Source organism: Pongo pygmaeus, chromosome 7 (assembly GCF_028885625.2).
Source record: "Pongo pygmaeus isolate AG05252 chromosome 7, NHGRI_mPonPyg2-v2.0_pri, whole genome shotgun sequence".
Classification (NCBI taxonomy): domain Eukaryota; kingdom Metazoa; phylum Chordata; class Mammalia; order Primates; family Hominidae; genus Pongo; species Pongo pygmaeus.
Genome location: NC_072380.2, coordinates 65,777,320 through 65,799,385, shown reverse-complemented (window position 1 = coordinate 65,799,385; position 22,066 = coordinate 65,777,320). Strand labels below are relative to the sequence as shown.

Here is a 22,066-nt window from a genome sequence, read left to right as displayed (position 1 = left end):
TGTGGCTAGGGTTGCTATGTCCTCTATCATTCTGCTCAAGCAAGAGACAGAATTCTTTTTATTCTTTTTCTTTTTTTTTGAGATGGAGTCTCTCTCTGTTGCCCAAGATGGAGTGCAGTGGCATAATCCCGGTTCACTGCAACCTCTGCCTCCCGGGTTCATGCGATTCTCCTGCCTCAGCCTCCCAAGTAGCTGGAATTACAGGCGCCTGCCACCATGCCCGGCTAATTTTTTGTATCTTTAATAGAGACAGGATTTCACCATGTTGGCTGGGCTGGTCTCAAACTCCTGATCTCAGGTGATCGGCCCGCCTCGGCCTCCCAAATTGCTGGGATTACAGGTGTGACCCACCCCGCCTGGCCCAGAATTCTTAATTACATTGGAATGGATATTGATATTTGCCCCAAGTTGAACTGCTTTAAAAGGCTGTTGCCCAACCTAGGGAAGTTTGTATTCTCAAAGAAATTTTGATACAGTTTGTAACCTCTAAGGTGGACTTACTTCATGAATCAGGAGGAAAGTGGTGAGATGTAGTTAGAGTGTGCTTATTTTTCTTTCCTTTGGATGGAGCTGAATTCAGATTATCTAGCATATTTTTAATCACAGACTTGAATTGGCTGTAATGGACACTTAGGCAAATTTTGGATTTCCCTTATTTATTTAGAGGTCTCTTAAGCAAGTACATCGCTAAGAACTAGAAAATTAGGAAAAGTATAATCTGAGCATATGAGAATTGATGCTACAGTATCAGTGTAATAAATCGCTCATTGTCCTTAGCCCCATACCATAATCTCGTGTTTTATACATTTCCAACTGTCTTGGTTTCTGGTTTCTCTTCTCGTGTCTGAGAAGTCAAAAGTAGTAAGTAAGGGTGTTGAGAAGGGAAAATGTATCTGTCAAGCTTCGTCCTTTGTTGCTGTTGCTCTGTCTTCAGAACACATTTGGAGGGGCATGGAAAGCAGAGTTGTACAGGTGTGGATGAAATAAAACAGTTCCTATGTTAAAACTGTAGCATATAGTTTTGTGTAGGTCTCAAGCAATTACCTGTTTTTGATTAATGGAATTTATCAGTTTTTATGCTTTGTTATTCTGATTTTGTTGTTTTTTCTTTTCCATGTAGGCCTGTTAGGCCTGTTACATTAAATATGAACATGGCTATGCCTTCATGGTAAGTAAGAATTTACTTATTCAATAAGAACATTATATTACTTATTTAATGTTATCAGAAATGCTTTTGTGTACAGCAGTTTTTATTTAGCTGTTTTTTAAATTGCAAAGTTGCATAGTTAACCTCTATTTACATTTTTATACTCTAGATTTAGGGGTAAACTTAAGGAGCTGTACATACAGGTAGAGGAAATAGGAGAGAGTGTTTGAATAAAAATCATGTGGGAGAATATCTTCTGCTGTTTGATAAACCTTTGTTGGTTTTAGTAACCCAACATTCGAATGACCCCTGTTAAACCACAGCCTCTTCATCTTTCCAATTTCTTGCCTGTCTGGGTTGTTTTTAAGGAAACCGCTTCCCTTCCAGCCCTCTGAAGATATCCTCACATTCCGTCTGCACTTTACTGTCAGAAAGTAGGGTCAGTTTTTTGTTCCTATATGCTACTTCCAGACTATGATTTTTCCTAACAGTTCTCTGAGACTCCTAACATCAGGTCTGTTAAAAAATGATGACTTTCGCCAGGCATGGTGGCTCACACCTATAATCCCAGCACTTTGGGAGGCAGAGGCAGGCTGATCAACTGAGGTCAGGAGTTCAAGACTAGCCTGGCCAACACAGTGAAACCCCGTGTCTACTAAAAATACAAAAATTAGCCGCGTGTGGTGGCATGCGCCTGTAGTACCAGCTAATCAGGAGGCTGACACAGGAGAATCGCTTGAACCTGGGAGGGGGAGGCTGCAGTGAGCAGAGATCATGCTACTGCACTTCAGGCTGAGCAACAGAGTGAGACTTCGTCTCAAAAAATAAATAAATAAAATAAAATAAAATAAAATTCTGGTTAGCCTTTTAATCCAAGCTACCATGAATGTAGTAAAATATACTTACTACAATAATAGATTTTTCTTAGAATCAAATGGTTCTTTTAAGATTTTGCCTTATTTTACAGGTTTGATATTATTGGGCTTTCACCAGATTCACAGGAGGATGAATCTGGGATTAAACAGGCAGCAGAAAATAGTAAGTACAGAAAATGTTTATAAAGCCAAAAGTGTTCTTAAATGTTTTTAGTAGATTCAGTAATCATATCAGTACTGGTTAAAAATTACACATTTGGGCCGGGCACGGTGGCTAACGCCTGTAATCCCAGTACTTTGGGAGGTAGAGGCGGTGGATCACCTGAAGGTCAGGAGTTCAAGACCAGCTTGGCCAGCATGGTGAAACCCCATCTCTACTAAAAATACAAAAAATTAGCTGGGCATGGTGGTGGGCGCCTGTAATCCCAGCCACTTGAGAGGATGAGGCAGGATAGTTGCTTGAACCTGGGAGATGGAGGTTGCAGTGAGCTGAGATCGCCCCACTGCGCTCCAGCCTGGGCAACCAGAGCGAAACTTCGTCTCAGAAAAACAGAAACAAAAACAAACAAAAAAAACCACATTTATCTAGTCTCAGGAGGTACTGCTGTTTCCTTCCTTTTACCCCCTGCCCCCCAGAGAGAGGGTCTTGCTGTGTCACCCAGCCTGGAGTGCAGTGGCGTGATCAAAGCTCACTGCAGCCTTGACCTCCTGAACTCAAGCGACCCTTCCACCTCATCCTCCTGAGTAGGCTGGGACCACAGAGGCACACACCACCATGCCCCGCCAGGTTTTAATTTTTTTTTTTGTAGACACAGGGTCTCCCTATGTTGCCCAGGCTTGTTTTCCTTTCTGGTCACTGTTACTTGTTTGCCACAGTGTCCACATGGACTCACTTGAGTATAGGCAATGGAGATGAGGTGGATGGGGACAAATGGCATTTATCAAGCTTTAACTCTGTCAGACATATGATAATTTTTCTTTGATTTACATACGAAAATGGAGAATACAGCAGAATGTTTGATAGTTTTGGCTGGCCAGGCATGGTGGCTCACGCCTTTAATCCCAGCACTTTGGGAAGCCAAGGTGGGCAGATCATCTGAGGTCAGGAGTTCGAGACCAGCCTGGCTAACCTAGTGAAACCCCGTTTCTACTAAAAATTAAAAAGTTAGCTGGGCGTGGTGGCGCACGCCTGTAATTCCAGCTACTTGGGAGGCTGAGGCAGGAGAATCGCTTGAACCCAGGAGGCAGAGGTTTCAGTGAGCCGAGATTGCGCCATTGCACTCCAGCTTGGGCAACAAGAATGAAACTGTCTCAAAAAAAAAAAAAATGGTTTTGGCCAGTTATCTTCATTAAAGAGACTTGGAATAACAGTGAAAATAATGATATAATGAGTATAATGATAAGAAACAGTGAAAATGTGGCCAAGTGCGGTGGCTCACGCCTGTAACCCCAGCCCTTTGAGAGGCCGAGGCAGGCAGATCACCTGAGGTCAGGAGTTTGAGACTAGTCTGGCCAACATGGTGAAACCCCGTCTCTACTAAAAATACAAAAAAATTAGCCAGGCATGGTGGCGGGCGCCTATAATCCCAGTTACTCGGGAGGCTGAGGCAGGAGAATCGCTTGAACCCAGTAGGCGGAGGTTGCAGTGAGCTGAGGTTGTGCCATTGCACTCCAGCCTGGGTGACAGAGAGAGACTCTGTCTCAAAAAAAAAAAAAAGAAAGAAAAAAGTTGTTAATTTTAGTGCGGTAATAATAACAGGTGCCACTGATTGAGCACATAACTGTTTACAAACTAGGTGTTTCTTACGGGGCACCTCATTTGACACCCCTGTGAAGTATTAGCTCTGCTTTACAAAACTTCAAAAGCCTGGTCTCTGGTTAGGAGTCCATCTCCTTTATGATTATGGTAATTCTATTTGTTCGGAGGGGGAAACAGAATACTAACTTACTGGGATGTGTCTATTTTTTTTTTTTTTTTTTTTTTTATTTTTATTTTTTTTTAAATTTATGAAGTATTTATTGATGATTCTTGGGTGTTTCTCGGAGAGGGGGATATGGGAGGGTCATAGGATAATAGTGGAGAGAAGGTCAGGAGATAAACACATGAACAAAGGTCTCTGGTTTTCCTAGGCAGAGGACCCTGCGGCCTTCTGCAGTGTTTGTGCCCCTGGGTACTGGAGATTAGGGAGTGGTGATGACTCTTAAAGAGCATGCTGCCTTCAAGCATCTGTTTAACAAAGTACATCTTGCACCGCCCTTAATCCATTTAACCCTGAGTTGACACAGCATATGTTTCAGAGAGCATGGGGCTGGGGGAAAGGCCATAGATCAACAGCATCCCAAGGCAGAGGAATTTCTCCTAGTCAGAACAAAATGGAATCTCCTATGCCTACCCCTTTCTACACAGACACAGCAACAATCTGATCTCTCCTTCCTTTCCCCACACTTCCCCCCCCTTCCTTTCAACAAAACCGCCATCGTCCTCATGGCCGGCTCCCGATGGTCGCTGTCTCTTCGGAGCTGTTGGGTACACCTCCCAGACAGGGCGGCCGGGCAGAGGCGCTCCTCGCTTCCCAGACGGGGCCGCCCGGGCAGAGGCGCTCCTCTCCTCCCAGACGGGGCGGCCGGGCAGAGGCGCTCCTCGCTTCCCAGACGGGGCCGCCCGGGCAGAGGCACTCCTCGCTTCCCAGACCGGGCCGCCCGGGCAGAGGCGCTCCTCACTTCCTCCCAGACCGGGTGGCAGCCGGGCAGAGGCGCTCCTCACCTCCCAGATGGGGCGGCCGGGCAGAGGCGCTCCTCACTTCCCAGAGGGGGCGGCCGGGCAGAGGCGCTCCTCACTTCCCAGACGGGGCGGCCGGGCAGAGGCGCTCCTCACTTCCCAGACTGGGCGGCCGGGCAGAGGCGCTCCTCACCTCCTAGACGGGGTGGCCAGGCAGAGGCGCTCCTCACTTCCCAGACGGTGTGGCGGCTGGGCAGAGGCGCTCCTCCCTTCCCAGATGGGGCAGCCAGGCAGAGGCGCTCCTCACTTCCTCCCAGACGGGGTGGCGGCCAGGCAGAGGCGCTCCTCACTTCCCAGAGGGGGCGGCCGGGCAGAGGTGCTCCTCACTTCCTCCCAGACGGGGTGGTGGCTGGGCAGAGGCACTCCTCACCTCCCAGACGGGGCGGCCGGGCAGAGGTGCTCCTCATCTCCCAGACGGGGCGGCCGGGCAGAGGTGCTCCTCACTTCCCCCCAGACGGGGTGACGGCCGGGCAGAGGCACTCCTCACCTCCCAGACGGGGCGGCCAGACAGAGGCGCTCCTCACTTCCCATACGGGGTGGCAGCCGGGCAGAGGCGCTTCTCACTTCCCAGATGGGGCAGCTGGGCAGAGGTGCTCCTCACTTCCTCCCAGACGGGGTGGCGGCCAGGCAGAGGCGCTCCTCACTTCCCAGACTGGGCGGCCGGGCAGAGGCGCTCCTCACCTCCTAGACGGGGTGGCCAGGCAGAGGCGCTCCTCACTTCCCAGACGGTGTGGCGGCTGGGCAGAGGCGCTCCTCCCTTCCCAGATGGGGCAGCCAGGCAGAGGCGCTCCTCACTTCCCCCCAGACGGGGTGGCGGCCAGGCAGAGGCGCTCCTCACTTCCCAGAGGGGGCGGCCGGGCAGAGGTGCTCCTCACTTCCTCCCAGACGGGGTGGCGGCTGGGCAGAGGCACTCCTCACCTCCCAGACGGGGCGGCCGGGCAGAGGTGCTCCTCATCTCCCAGACGGGGCGGCCGGGCAGAGGTGCTCCTCACTTCCCCCCAGACGGGGTGACGGCCGGGCAGAGGCACTCCTCACCTCCCAGACGGGGCGGCCGGACAGAGGCGCTCCTCACTTCCCATACGGGGTGGCAGCCAGGCAGAGGCGCTTCTCACTTCCCAGATGGGGCAGCTGGGCAGAGGCGCTCCTCACTTCCTCCCAGATGGGGTGGCGGCCGGGCAGAGGCGCTCCTCACTTCCCAGAGGGGGCGGCCGGGCAGAGGTGCTCCTCACTTCCTCCCAGACGGGGTGGCGGCCGGGCAGAGGCGCTCCTCACCTCCCAGACGGGGTGGCCGGGCAGAGGCGCTCCTCCCTTCCCAGACGGAGTGGCCAGGCAGAGGCGCTCCTCACCTCCCAGAGTGGGCGGCCAGGCAGAGGCGCTCCTCACTTCCCAGAGTGGGCGGCCGGGCAGAGGCGCTCCTCACTTCCCATAGGGGGTGGCAGCCAGGCAGAGGCGCTCCTCACTTCCCAGATGTGGCAGCTGGGCAGAGGTGCTCCTCACTTCCTCCCAGACGGGGTGGCGGTCAGGCAGAGGCGCTCCTCACCTCCCAGACGGGGCGGCCGGGCAGAGGCGCTCCTCACCTCCCAGACGGGGCGGCTGGGCAGAGGCGCTCCTCACCTCCCAGAAGGGGCGGCTGGGCAGAGGCGCTCCTCACTTCCCATATGGGGTGGCAGCCGGGCAGAGGTGCTCCTCACTTCCCAGACAGGGTGGCGGCCAGGCAGAGGCGCTCCTCACCTCCCAGATGGGGCAACCGGGCAGAGGCGCTCCTCACTTCCTCCCAGACGGGGTGGCGGCCAGGCAGAGGCGCTCCTCACCTCCCAGACGGGGCGGCCGGACAGAGGTGCTCCTCATCTCCCAGACGGGGCAGCCGGGCAGAGGTGCTCCTCACTTCCTCCCAGACGGGGTGGCGGCCGGGCAGAGGCACTCCTCACCTCCCAGACGGGGCGGCCGGGCAGAGGCGCTCCTCACTTCCTCCCAGACGGGGTGGCGGCCGGGCAGAGGCGCTCCTCACCTCCCAGAAGGGGTGGCCAGGCCGAGGCGCTCCTCACCTCCCAGACGGGGCGGCCGGGCAGAGGCGCTCCTCACTTCCTCCCAGACGGGGTGGCGGCCGGGCAGAGGCGCTCCTCACCTCCCAGAAGGGGTGGCCAGGCAGAGGCGCTCCTCACCTCCCAGACGGGGCGGCCGGGCAGAGGTGCTCCTCATCTCCCAGACGGGGCAGCCGGGCAGAGGCGCTCCTCCCTTCCTCCCAGATGGGGTGGCAGCCGGGCAGAGGCGCTCCTCACATCCCAGACGATGGGCGGCCGGGCAGAGGCGCTCCTCACTTCCCAGATAGGGCGGCCGGGCAGAGGGGTTCCTCACATCCCAGACGATGGGCGGCCAGGCAGAGATGCTCCTCACTTTCTAGACGGGGTGGCGGCGGGGCAGAGGCTGTAATCTTAGCACTTTAAGAGGCCAAGGCAGGAGGCTGGTAGGTGGAGGTTGCAGCGAGCCGAGATCACACCACTGCACTCCAGCCTGAGCACCATTGAGCATTGAGTTAGCGAGACTCCGTCCGCAATCCCAGCACCTCGGGAGGCCGAGGCAGGCACATCACTCGAGGCCAGGAGCTGGAGACCAGCCCGGTCAACACGGCGAAACCCCGTCTCCACCAAAAATACAAAAACCATTCAGGCGTGGCGGCGCGTGCCTGCAATCCCAGGCACTCGGCAGGCCGAGGCAGGAGAGTCACCGGAGCCCGAGGCAGGGAGGTCGCAGCGAGCCGGATCATGGCAGTACAGTCCAGCTTCGGTAACAGCGGGAGACCGAAGAAAGGGGAGAGGGACAGGGACAGGGAGAGGGACAGGGACAGGGGAGAGGGGAGAGGGGAGAGGGGAGAGGGGAGAGGGGAGAGGGGAGGGAGAGGGAGAGGGAGAGGGAGGAGGAGGAGGAGGATGTGTCTATTTTTAACAAATGCACAGGAGGCCGGGCATGGTGGCTCACGCCTGTAATCTCAGCACTTTGGGAGGCTGAGGCGGGCAGATCACCTGAGGTCGGGAGTTCGAGATCAGGCTGACCAACATGGAGAAATCCCTTCTCTATTATAAATACAAAATTAGCTGGGCATGGTGGCGCCTGCCTGTAATCCCAGCTACTTGGGAGGCTGAGCCAGGAGAATTGTTTGAACCTGGGAGGCAGAGGCTACAGTGAGCTGAGATCCCACTGTTGCACTCCAGCCTGGGCAACAAGAGTGAAACTCCATCTCAAAAAAAAAAAGAAATGCACAGGTGCACAGGAATGTACTTTTGTTTTACACATATGTACTGAAATATTGACAAGTATAATAATGTGAGGACTGGGATTGCCTTCAGGAAAATCTGGTTGGTGACTCCTGAGTATGGGTGGGTGTAGGTGGATGTGGGCAGCAATGGCAAGGCAGGCTGGCTGTGAATTGTTTTGCTTTTTGGTAATTTTTTATTTACATAGTTACTTAGAGACTGTCGCCCAGGTTAGAGTACAGTTGGTGATCATATCTCACTGCAGCCTCAAATTCCTGGTCTCCAGCAACTCTCCCGCCTCAGCTTCTGAGTAGCTGGGACTACAGGCATGTGCCACCATGCCTGGCTAATTTTTAAGCTGTTTTGTAGAGATGAATTCTCATTATGTTGTCCAGGCTGGTGGGAAACTCCTGCCCTCAGGTGATCCTCCCCAAAAGTACTGGGATTACAGGCATGAGCCACTGAGCGCAGCCCTTTTGTTTTAAAAGAACTCTTTAAGGTCTTTAAAACAGGGAAAATACATTCAAAAGATGTGAGATATTTGGGAATGTCAAACCAACAACACTGACTTATGGATCATCAAAAAGTAGATTGGAGTTAGAATCCTAGAGTTAGGATTTTGTCTGAAAATAATAGATGACAAAAGTATGAGGGTAAGTGTTAGATGCTATGGAAAACAGGGAGGGCCTGGGCCCTGTGAAGAAGATACGTGGGCCTCATGAGTTCCAGAATGAAAGATTCTGTCCTAACAATAGAGTTGGCCTACGAAATACTTGTTACTTCTTTCCTCTCTGAAGTGATGACTTACTGGAGAAAATTAGAATCAGACTCAGCCAGGAAAGAAAAAACAAAAGAGAATGTGCCACTGAACAAAGAAGACAGTGCTCAGGTTACATAGTTGGGAGTACATAGTGCCGTTATCCTTAGGTGAAAGGTGATTGAGGCCAAGGGATGTTGCTCATACCTGTAATCCTAGCACTTTGAGAGGCTGAGGCAGGAGGATCACTTGAGCCCAGGGGTTCAAAACCAGCCTGGGCAAGAGTCGCTACAAAAAATAAACAAAATTAGCTGGGCATGGTGGCGCATGTCTGTGGTCCCCCAGCTGCTTGAGAGTCTGAGGTGGGAGGATTGCTAGAGCCTGGGAGGTCAGCAACAGAGTGAGACCCTGTTTTGAGAGAGAGAGAGACAGACAGAGACAGACACAGAGGGAGAGTGTGAGCGAGCAGAAGAGATTGATTCTATTTTTTTTGTTTGTTTTTGAGATGGAGTCTTGCTCTCTTGCTCAGGCTGGAGTGCAGTGGCGCGATCTCAGCTCACTGCAACCTCCATCTCCCGGGTTCAAGTGATTCTCCTGTCTCAGCCTCCCAAGTAGCTAGGACTACAGGCCTGTGCCACCATGCCCGGCTACGTTTTGTATTTTAGTACAGACGGTGTTTCACCATGTTGCCCAGGCTGGTCTCAAACTCCTGGCCTCAGGTTGATCTGCCGGCCTCAGCCTTCCAAAGTGCTGGGATTACAGGCGTGAGCCACTGTGCCTGGCCAATTCTGTGATTTTTTAAAAACAATAGAATGAATGGTTTTAAACACTTAACTACATACAATTTTAAAATGACAACTTTTAGGTACAAATGCCTATGGTTCATTGAAGAGAGAAACATGGAATATGTATGAGCAGAATTAACTATTAATTTTTTAAAAATCCATCTCTTGATGAGAGAAAGAACTGTTGTTAACAAAATACTTAATGGGAAATTATTGAAGTTTTAATTAAAATTTTATTTTTTTATTTTCAATTTTTGTGGGTACATAGTAGGTGTACATATTTATATGTACGTGAGATGTTTTGATACAGGGATGCAATGTGAAATAAGCACATCATGGAGAATGGGGTGTCCATCCCCTCAAGCATTTATCCTTTGAGTTACAAAGAATCCATTTACACTCTTGTAAGATATTTTAAAATGTACACTAAGTTACTATTGACTATAGTCACCCTATTGTACTGTCAAATAGTAGGTCTTATTCTATTTTTTTTGTACCCATTAACTAGCTGCACCTCACCTCCAGCCCCCCAATACCCTTCCAGCCTCTGATAACCATACTTCTACTACTGTCTGTGTCTGTGAGTTCAGTTAGTTTTAGATCCCACAAAAAAAGTGAGAACATGCAATGTTTGTCTTTCTGTGTCTGGCTTATTTCACTTAACATAATGATCTCCAGTTCCACCTGTGTTGTTGCAAATGACTGGATCTCATTCTTTTTTTATGGCTGAATAGTACTTATATGTACCACATTTTCTTCATCCAGTCATCTGTTGATGGACACATAGGTTACTTCCAAATCTTGGCTATTGGGAACAGTGCTACAACAAACATGGGAGTACAGATATCTCTTCAATATACTGATTTCCTTTCTTTTGGGTATATATCTCAAAAGATATATACCCAAATATAGTTAAAAGAAAGATACTTTCTTTTGAGTATATATCCAGTGGGATTGCTGGGTCATATGGTAGCTCAATTTTTAGTTTTTTGAGGAACCTCCAAACTGTTCTCCATAGTAGTTGTACTAATTTACATTCCCACCAACAGTGTATGAGGGTTCTCTTTTCTCCACATCCTCACCAGCATTTGCTATTAACTGTCTTTTGAATAAAAACCATTTTAACTGGGGTGAGATGATATTTCATTGTAGTTTTGATTTGCATTTTGCTGGTCATCAGTGATGGTGGGCACCTTTTCATATGCCTGTATGCCATTTTTATGTCATCTTTTCAGAAATGTCTATTCAGATCTTTGGCCCATTTTTTTTGTTGTTGTTGTTTGTTTGTTTTGAGACAGAGTCTTACTCTTTCGCCAGGCTGGGGTGCAGTGGCGCAATCTTGGCTTACTGCAACCTCTGTCTCCCGAGTTCAAGTGATTCTCCTGCCTCAGCCTCCTGAGTAGCTGTGACTACAGGTGTGCACCACCATGCCCAGCTGATTTTTTAATCGTTAGTAGAGACGGGGTTTCACCATGTTGGGCAGGATGGTCTCGATCGCTTGACCTCGTAACCCACCCTTCTTGGCCTCCCAAAGTGCTGGGATTGCAGGCATGAGCCACTGTGCCCGGCCTGGCCCATTTTTTGATCAGATTATTAGATTTTTTTCCTATAGAGTTGTTAAAGCTCCTTATATATTCTGGTTATTAATCCCTTGTCAGACGGGTAGTTTCCAAATGTTTTCTCCCATTCTGTGGGTTGTCTCCTCACTTTGTTGATTGTATCCTTTGCTGTGCAGAAGCTTTTTAACTTGATGTGATCCCATTTGTCCATTTTTGCTTTGGTTGATATGCTTGTGGGGTATTTCTCAAGAAATTTTTGCCCAGACCAATGTCCTGGAGATTTTCCCCAATTTTTTCTCGCAGTAGTTTCATAGTTTGAGATCTTAGATTTAAGTGTTTATTGTGATTTGATTTTTGTATACAGCAAGAGATAGGGTCTAATTTTATTCTTCTGCATATGGATATCCAGTTTTCCCAGTACCATTTTTATTGAAGAGACTGTCTTTTCCCCAATGTATGTTCTTGACACCTTTGTCGAAAATGAATTCACTGTAGGTGTGTGGATTTGTTTGTGGGTTCTCTATTCTGTTCCTTTAGTCTATGTGTCTGTTTTTATGCCAGTACCATGCAGTTTTGGTTACTGTAGCTTTGTAGTATAATTTGAAGTAAAGTAATGTGATTCCTCTAGTTTTATTCTTTTTGCTTAGGGTAGCTTTGGCTACTCTGAGTCATTCGTAATTCCATATACATTTTAGGGGGCCAGGCACGGTGGCTCACACCTGTAATCCCAGCACTTTGGGAGGCCGAGGTGGGCGGATCACAAGTTCAGGAGATCGAGACCATCCTGGCTAACATGGTGAAACCCCGTCTCTACTAAAAATACAAAAAATTAGCCGGGCGTGGTGGTGGGCACCTGTAGTCCCAGCTACTTGGGAGGCTGAGGCAGGAGAATGGCATGAATCTGGTAGGCGGAGCTTGCAGTGAGCCAAGATCATGCCACTGCACCCCAGGCTGGGTGAGAGAGTAAGACTTTGTCTCAAAAAAAAAAAAAAAAATATTTAGGATTGTTTTTCTATTTCTGTGAAGATTGTCATTGGTATTTTCGTAGAGATTGCATTGAATCTGTAGATTGCTTTGGGTGGTTTGGGAAAAATATTCCATGTTCATGGATTAGAAGAATTCATGAACAATAACAATCAATATTGTTATCGGTTCTTCTTATCCATGAACATGGAATCTTTTTTCCATTTTTTGGTGTCCTCTTTCATTAGTGTTCTATAGTTTTCATTATAGAAACCGTTCACTTCTTTGTTTAATTCCTAGGTATTTAATTTTATGTGTGACTATCGGAAATTTGATTTTTTTAAAATTTGCTTTTCACATTGTTCTCCGTTGGCATATGAAAATACATTCTAATTTTGTATTTTAATGGAGTGCTTTGAATTTTTCACTCATTTCCACCTTAAAAGTAATTGTGCTTTTCTATTATTAATTTTTTCCTAATTTAAATTTTATCAGTGGGCTTAACTCTGAAAGTATTGCTGACTAACTTTCATGTTGTTTTTAGTAAAAGCTTTGATTGATCAAGAAGTGAAGAATGGCATTCCTTCTAACAGAATTATTTTGGGAGGGTTTTCTCAGGTAAGATAAAATTTGAGTGGAATGTCAATACCATCAGTATACTTATCTAGAAGTCTGTGCATTACTCCTTTCTATAGAGTAGTCTTTTTTGATGTTATAGAATCTTGACTGATACACTTACCTTTAATGTTTAATTAAGTTTCAGTGTACTGGAACTAATTAATTTCTTCTTAGGAGGACTATAATACACATGTACACGTTATTAAATTTCTAAGTTAACACAGTGTATCCTTTTAATTAATTAAAACTCTGATAACACAGGCATGAGTCCCCTCTATAGGAGGAGACTACTGATAGGAACAGTAAAGTGGAATAAAAGAGAATTTCTTCCCTTTACCTTCACGTATTACAGGTTTTAAGTATGAATATGTGGTGTTTATTTTTGGCATTTTTCTTCATCTCTGTACTTTTTCCCCTGCTTTCTGTACTCCCTCCACAGACATAGCTTCCTCATACGGACCTTTCATGGCTACTGCAGCATGTAAGCTGTTTGCCATGGAACCAGTCCCCAGATGCTCTAACTTCTCATCTGTAAATCTTCTAAGTAAGCAACTTAGTGTTTGGATTACCTTAATTAGGGAGATGTTTGGATTACCTTAATTAGGGAGATGTCAGAATTCTGAAATTATTTAGAAGATAGAATTCAATAGAAAGATTTGTTGATACAATATAGTGAAAAGGTGTTATTGATTTGGTGTTTGTTGAAATTCACAGATAATGTATATTGTAATACACATTGTGACATAAACATAGGGACAAAAATTAATGATCCAGGCCAGGCGCGTTGGCTCACGCCTGTAATCCCAGCACTTTGGGAGGCCAAGGTGGGTGGATCATGTGAGGTCAGGAGTTCGAGACCAGCCCAGCCAACATGGTGAAACCCCGTCTCTACTAAAAATAAAAAAATTAGCTGGGCATGGTGGTGCGCGCCTCTGTAACTCCAGCTACTCCGGAGGCTGAGGCAGGAAAATCACTTGAACCCAGGAGCCAGAGGTTGCCATGAGCCAAGATCGCACCACTCTACTCCAGCCTGGGCAACAAAGCTGAGACTCTGTCTCAAAAATAATAATAATAATAATAATAATAATAATAATAATAATGATCCAGAATAACAAGTTCATGTGGGAGTGTGTATATTTGATATTCATTCATTACAGTATATAGAAACCAACTCAATACCTCAAGCAAGGAGTAAGCGATGAGTCTGTGGCATCCTATCAAGGAAACTGAGGAGGAAAGTGAGGCAAGGCCTCAGGAAGTAGCTAGGAATTGAAAAGCAGTTGGGCCTTGCTCACCATCTCTCATCTCTTGTTTCTTTGCTTATCTGTTTCATTTACCTTTCCATAAACAATTGGCCATCTTGGCTTTTGCAGCCTATAGCTTTTCCAGCTCTTGAATATACATGTTACAGGTGTACCCACACAGAGAGTGACTGGTGGTCATTGAATCCCATTTCCACAGTGTCAGGAGAAAACATCACTGCCTGGGATGTGAAAGGCTCTCGTGTACTCATGTGTTGCAGTAACCCATGGACATGTTCAGAGTGATGGGGCTCCTGGATGCTGGCAGGAGTACAGCTTCTAGAATGCGGGGTGTTGTGAGCTGGGTAGGCAGATACTCTGAAGGTGTCTGCTAAATAGTTCTTATTATCTTAAATTCTCATTTAGAAAGTAATACCAATTTAAGGGCCAGGCACGGTGGCTCACACCTGTTATCCCAACACTTTGGGAGGCTGAGGCGGGCGGATCACCTGAGGTCGGGAGTTTGAGACCAGCCTGACCAACATGGAGAAACCCCGTCTCTACCAAAAATACAAAATTAGCCGGGTGTGGTGGTGCATGCCTGTAATCACAGCTACTCGGGAGGCTGAGGCAGGAGAATCGCTTGAACTTGGGAGGCGGAGGTTGTGGTGAGCTGAGATTGCACCATTGCTCTCCAGCCTGGGCAACAAGAGTGAAACTCCATCTCAAAAAAAAAAAAGAGAAAGTAATACCAATTTAAGACCAGATTGGATTTCATGCCTAAAACTCTGCAAAGGAGAAAATATAAATTCAGAATATTCCTAAGGTATGTTGTAAGTGCAGCAGTTTCCCATGGTACAAACTATGTCTCTTCGGAAAGGAAGTCTGTATGTTCTCTGGTGTAGAGAACCGCGTCCTTTAGGACACGATGGGGTGTGTTTGTATTTCCACTGTTTGCCTGATTTGATTTGACACCAGCCACCGAGTTTGATTTTTTTATGGATATCATTAGTAACAAGAAATTCCCTAAATTGCTGTGGGCAAGCGTGTGTGTTCCATTGACTTTCCCTGCTTGTCTTTTCAGGGAGGAGCTTTATCTTTATATACTGCCCTTACCACGCAGCAGAAACTGGCAGGTGTCACTGCACTCAGTTGCTGGCTTCCACTTCGGGCTTCCTTTCCACAGGTAACTTGGTTGATGCAGTCAACATGAGATTACTGAGCTAAAGGTAGCTAGTAGATAATATTGGAGATAAAGTCATCTTATTTTTTTTTATTAATAAACTTTATTTTTTGGAGAAGTTTTAAATTCACAGCAAAACTGAGCAGAAGGTGCAGAGTTACTGTCTACCTCCTGTCCCCACACATGCACAGCCTCCCCAGCATCAGCATCCCCACCTCCACAGCCATGTCTTTGCTGCAGTCAGTGATGCTGCACTGACACATCACCATCACTGAGTCGTCTCCACTTACAGCACTCATCCTTTTTTAAAAATAATTTTCTTAGACTTTTGTGATGTATTACTAGGCCTTATTTCTGTATGCTATACTGTCTGTATTTTGGAGTACATAGAATGGAATTAGAAAGAAACCTTATTGTCACATATCTTATATTAGAAGGATTTGATACATTTTAGTATATATATGAAAATGAGGACTCTTTTTAACATATAGAAATAATACTTATTTTTAGACCAGGTGAGGTGGCTCATGCCTGTAATCCCAGCACTTTGGGAGGCTGAGGCGGGCGGATCACCTCAGGTCAGGAGTTCAAGACCAGCCTGGCCAACATGGTGAAACCCCATAGCTACTAAAAATACAGAAATTAGCTGGGCTTGGTGGTGCACACCTATAATCCCAGCTACTTGGGAGGCTGAGGCATGAGAATCACTTGAACCCAGGAGGTGGAGGTTGCAGTGAGCCACGATTGTGCCACTTCACTTCAGCCTGGGTAACAGAGCAAGACTCTGTCTTTGAAAAAAAAAGATAGCTAAATAAAACAGCAACTCAAAATACTAAAACAACAACCAACCAAACAAAAAAAAAGCTGAAAATATAAAGATGGATTAAAATATAATCTGCTTGGCTGGGCGCGGTGGCTTACGCCTGTAATCCCAGCACTTTCGAAGGCCAAGGCAGGTGGATCACAAGGTCAGGAGATTGAGACCATCCTGGGTAACATGGTGAAACCCTGTCTCTACTAAAAAATACAAAAAAATTAGCTGGGCGTGGTGGCATGTGCCTGTAATCCCAGCTACTCGGGAGGCTGAGGCAGGCAGGGAGAATTGCTTGAACTTGGGAGGTGGAGGTTGCAGTGAGCTGAGATCACGCCACTGCACTCCAGCCTGGGCAACAGAGCAAGACTCCGTCTCAAAAAAACTAAACGAAACAAAAAAACGTATATATAATCTGCTTCAAGGAACTCATTCATTGGGAGGATATATATTATAATACAAGGCAAAGTGATCATACATCCTATAGAAGTCAAAGGGATGTGGTGAGTATATGGATGGAAGGAATTTTATTTTTTTGGCCAAATATAACTTCTAATATGTTATATATATGCATATTTATGTACAATTTTAAATGCCTGGCATAGTGTCCTATACTTTTACAAAAATAATACTATTTCTTCTTTTGCTTTTTGCAGGGTCCTATCGGTGGTGCTAATAGAGATATTTCTATCCTCCAGTGCCACGGGGATTGTGACCCTTTAGTTCCCCTGATGTTTGGTTCTCTTACGGTTGAAAAACTAAAAACATTGGTGAATCCAGCCAATGTGACCTTTAAAACCTATGAAGGTATGATGCACAGTTCGTGTCAACAGGTAGGTGTCTGGAAGCAGTGATCAGTGCCATATTTGTAACTTTTTTCATGTGATATTTTCAAGAAAAGTAACATTTGAAAGCTTGGGGATTTAAATGAGTTAATTCATATTGATTCATAAGTCACTATGAGCAGGTCATTAGATGAGTGTGTATTCAACTTAATTCAACAAATATCTACTGATTGGCTATTATACACAGCATTGTACATAATTCAAAGATGAATAATAAACATTCCCTTTCATTAAAATTTAAGGTAAATTAAAATTTAGTAGAAAGATGCATGTCTAAGTAACTGTATGGATAGCAGAATGTGATATACATTGTATTAGAAGCTTTAAAAAGTGCCCTTGGAAAATAACAAAAGGTGCCCTGAAAAACTGAGAAGAGATTAATTTATCTTAGGAGGCACTGAGACCATGATGAAACAGCTAGATTTTGAAAAATGGTGGGATTTGGATAGCAAATGTGCAGAGAAAGAACTATAGGACAGGAAAAGCAAGCCATTCAGTCTTAGGAAAAGCCGGGTGTGATAGGACAGAAGACATAGGAAACAGAGACTCTTTGTGCTGAGAAGGGACTTACTAGACTTACTCTCTAGGCAGCAGGAAGCCGTCAGTGTTTTTGGTTGAAGTGAGATGTGATCTGATCTACATTCTAGAGACAGGTGATCCAGTAGGATTTAGAGATTAATTATATGGGGTGTAGTAACCAAGGAAGTATCAAAAGGGCTTGAGATTTCTAGCTCTGATGCCATCATAAAAAGTAGGTGCAAGAAACAGTTTTAGAGTAAAGGAAGGAGATAATACTGAGTTTAATGTATTGAGATCGATGTGCCCCCACAATATCAAAATAGGATATTGGAAATACTTGTCTGAAGTTCAAGCCTGGAAATGGAGATTTGAAATAATTACTAATATAATTGATCAATGAAGAATTATCTTGGGAAAGCATTATAAGAAAAAAAGCTCAGGGATAGAACTTTGGGGGACACATTAAAGTTTAGCCTAAGGAGAAAAGGAGTTAGGTGTTGAGAGTATGTGAGGAGAGAATTTCAGAGTGGGAAGGAGATGTGTAATGTGTTCCAGAGAAGGATTAAGGAGAAATAGGTTAGGAAGAAAGTACCCAATATTAAGCCACCTGTGACCTTGGATGTTTGGATAGATAAAGCCAAAATGCAAAGGATTGTGTGAAGTGGATAGGGAAATGAGGAAGCAGAGGCAACATGTATAGACCTTTTAAAAAAGTTTTGGTAAAGAGGGAGAAGAGTAGGAAATCTGTTCTTCAGTGGGATCAGAGAAAGACCTATGAGTGGAGGCAGGGAGGAAGAAGATGCAGTAAAGAGAAGATAATTGATAGGGGCATTCTCAGAGGGATCATAGAATAGAATTAAGTCCTGAGATGTATAGTGCCTGCCTTAAAAGAGGAGAAAACCATTTTCAATCAAGATAGAAGAGGACGGGCCAGGTGAGGTGGCGGGCACCTGTAGTTCCAATTACTCTGGAGGCTGAGGCGAGAGGATCACTTGATCTCAGGAGGTTGCCGCTGCAGTGAGCCATATTGGCACCCTGCACTCCAGCCTGAATGACACAGTGAGACCCTAAAAAAAAGAAAGAAAGAAAGGATGGATGAATATAAACAGGAGATGGAGAGAGAAGAGAGTGCTTGGGAGCTTATATTAGATGTGCTTATCTTTTCAGTCAAGTAGAAGGTGCGATCCCTTGATAGAATGAAGGAGGCCGGAGGCCTGGATAGGTCTGGAGGCTTGAGAAGACCTAGAGTAAAAATTGATTCCTAGTGAGATAGTCACACTGACAGTTTTACAACCACTCAGCCTGGGTTAAATAATTTAGGGACGGAGAAAGAGGTGGTAATATGATTTATCCAGAAAGACAAGGGTGCCTGGGAACCTGAACCTAGGGTGTTCCCCTACTGATACAGAGTATTACAGTGTTGAATCCAGAAAAGAGAGGGCAGGGGAAGTCCTGGAACCCTTAATGTGTGCAAGAGGGACTGAAGGTCTCTAGAGCAGCTGTTTTCTTCATGGGCTTTGTATCACAAATACCCTGGAGCTTCATAAAAGCTATAGATGAGTCTACAACGACTCTGAGCTGAATGAGGAGGAGCAGAAAATGAGGAGAAGTTGGATAGTGGGAGGTGATCTCATAGGAAACTCTTTGGGACTTCAGAGTATTGTGAAATAGAACACTTTCATACTGGGGCTCTTTTCTGAGTGACTAAATTACAAGGCTGAAGGTTAGCTGCATTGCTGATATTTGGCACTGTGAAGCTAAGTAAGGCCTTGAAATATAAGAGCTGATAGCAGGAAGTGAGTTTGAGGGGGGTGAGAAAACTGAGCCAAATGCAAGAGGCTAAGAGGAGAAAGTTTCTTCTGTGATAAATCTTTGGTATATTAATGTTCATATCTTCCCAGGAACATCTTAGGTACATGCTGTCTATCAAATGGTTAGTTGTATGTAATTCTTTATGAAAGACACAACATAGTTAATGGTATGGATTTAGTGCATAATTCAGTTTGAAGAATGGTAGAAGCTCTGCTTTGTCACTCATACTTAGTTGTCAGTAATTGTTCACTTACTGAGACTTCTCAGTGTAGGCACCATCGCTTCTAAACTTCCCTGCCCCCCAGTGTCTTATATTGTTCCAGTATAGGAAGATGCAGAACTAGATACTGGATGGGAGCTGTCATTTCAGTGTACAATAATCATGATAGGAAATGTCCTGAAATTTCTGTTGGAGCCTCATTTCTCTTTTGTCTTGTTTAATTGTAGTAAAAATGTGATTTCACCTTTATGCATACCATAGATTTGATTAGTGGCATTTTAGTGGGAATTTAATTTCTGACTTAACGTAACTACCTACCCATTAAATTACTTTATTCCAAACAGGAAATGATGGATGTCAAGCAATTCATTGATAAACTCCTACCTCCAATTGATTGACGTCACTAAGAGGCCTTGTGTAGAAGTACACCAGCATCATTCTAGTAGAGTATAAACCTTTTCCCATGCCCAGTCTTCAAATTTCTAATGTTTTGCAGTGTTAAAATGTTTTGCAAATACATGCCAATAACACAGATCAAATAATGTCTCCTCATGAGAAATTTATGATCTTTTAAGTTTCTATACATGTATTCTTATAAGACAACCCAGGATCTACTATATTAGAATAGATGAAGCAGGTAGCTTCTTTTTTCTCAAATGTAATTCAGCAAAATAATACAGTACTGCCACCAGATTTTTTATTACATCATTTGAAAATTAGCAGTATGCTTAATGAAAATTTGTTCAGGTATAAATGAGCAATTAAGATATAACAATTTATGCATGCTGTGACTTAGTCTATGGATTTATTCCAAAATTGCTTAGTCACCATGCAGTGTCTGTATTTTTATATATGTGTTCATATATACATAATGATTATCATACATAATAAGAATGAGGTGGTATTACATTATTCCTAATAATAGGGATAATGCTGTTTATTGTCAAGAAAAAGTAAAATTGTTCTCTTCAATTAATGGCCCTTTTATTTTGGGACCAGGCTTTTATTTTCCCTGATATTATTTCTATTTAATACTCTTTTCTCTCAAGAAAAAAAAAAGTTTGTTTTTTCTTTATTGTCCTTTATAGCAGACCAAGTATTGCCTCTCTGCCATAGACAGCTACTGTCAATACATGCTGTAATTTCACATTCTGGGTCACAGATATAAGGTATTTAAAATCTATTTATGCTTTATAGAGAAACCAGACATTAAAACTTCATGCACTACTTATTTCGAATTACTGTACCTTATCCAAATTTACACCTAGCTATTAGGATCTTCAATCCAGGTAACAGGAATAATTCTGTGGTTTTATTTTTCTGTAAACAACGGAAAGAATAATTAGATCATATTCTAGTAAGTTCTGAAATATCTTTAAGACTGATCTTAAAAACTAACTTCTAAGATGATTTCATCTTCTCATAGCATAGAGTTTACTTTGTACACATGTTTGAAACCAACTACTGTAGAAGATGAGGAATCTATTGTAATTTTTTGCATTATTTTCATCTGCCAGTGGACTTATTTGAAATTTTCACTTTAGTCAAATTAGTTTTTGTATTAGTTTTTCATGCAAACATAAAAATAGCAATCATTTTAAATTGTCAAAATTTCCAGATTACTGGTAAAAAATTATTTGAAAACAAACTTATGGGTAATAAAGGCTAGTCAGAACCCTACACATAAAGTGTAGTTACCATACAGATTAATATGTAGCAAAAACGTATGCTTGATATTTCTGAACTGTGTTAATTTTTCTGCTGTATTCCAGTTGACCAAAACAATATTAAGAATGCATCTTTATAAATGGGTGCTAATTGATAATGGAAATAATTTAGTAATGGACTATATAGGATGTTAATAATGAAGCCATATGTTTATGTCTGGATTTAAAAATTTTAAACAATCATTTACTATGTCATTTTTCTTCACCTGGAAGAACATAAACTGTTATTTCACTTCTACAAATCAGCAAGATATTATTTATGGCAAGAAATATTCTGTTGAAATGTTGTGCTGTAACATGGGAAAATGTAAATGTTTTTCATGGTTTCTATCAATGTGAAATAAAATTTAATTCTGACTTTTCTGTGACTTTAAGTATTTTAATATTTGGAATGTTAACATTTGGAATGAATGCCTATAATGCAAAGGAGGAAAATAACAATGTATTTAAAAGAATATATATTCAGAGAGAGAAATTTTGATGATGGTGTGGTTGACTTAGAATGGAACCAGGCATAAGAAATAATCTCATGTTATTCAGTTTTAATTAGCTAGAAAAAAATTTCCCAAATTTGGTTTTCAATGTTTCTACCTATTTAAGAAGTTTTATTTGGTGTTTATCTTTTGTCTTTTTCTTAACTCCTTTTGAATTTTTATTTATTTATTTTTTTTGAGACGGAGTCCCATTCTGTCACCCAGGCTGGGGTGCAGTGGTGTGATCTTGGCTCACTGCAACCTCTGCCTCCCGGGTTCAAGTGATTCTTCTGCTTCAGCCTCATAAGTAGCTGGGATTACAGGAGCCCACCACCATGCCCGGCTAATTTTTGTATTTTTAGTAGAGACAGGGTTTTGCCATGTTGGCCAGGCTGGTCTCCAACTCCTGACCTCAGGTGATCCACCCGCTTCAGCCTCCCAAAGTGCTGGATTTATAGGCGTGAGCCACTGTGCCCGGTCTTTTTCTTTAATGTAGTATTC

General features: G+C 44.5%; 1 protein-coding gene across 6 annotated transcripts in view; it reads left to right on the top strand.

Annotated features, from left to right (window-relative positions):
* LYPLA1 (lysophospholipase 1) overlaps positions 1 to 21,453 on the top strand; it is a 57,977-nt gene extending 36,524 nt beyond the window's left edge. For 5 of the 6 annotated variants that reach the window (XM_054497701.2, XM_063668780.1, XM_063668781.1 and 2 more), the window contains 6 exons: positions 1,121 to 1,168; positions 2,115 to 2,185; positions 12,661 to 12,734; positions 15,060 to 15,161; positions 16,626 to 16,802; positions 19,710 to 21,453. In XM_054497701.2, the coding sequence (XP_054353676.1) occupies positions 1,121 to 1,168; positions 2,115 to 2,185; positions 12,661 to 12,734; positions 15,060 to 15,161; positions 16,626 to 16,802; positions 19,710 to 19,763 (526 nt within the window). In that variant the 3' untranslated portion in view covers positions 19,764 to 21,453. The remainder of the gene's footprint in view (positions 1 to 1,120; positions 1,169 to 2,114; positions 2,186 to 12,660; positions 12,735 to 15,059; positions 15,162 to 16,625; positions 16,803 to 19,709) is intronic. The other variant, XM_054497702.2, reaches the window with a different exon arrangement.
* The last annotated feature ends 613 nt before the right edge of the window (positions 21,454 to 22,066 follow it).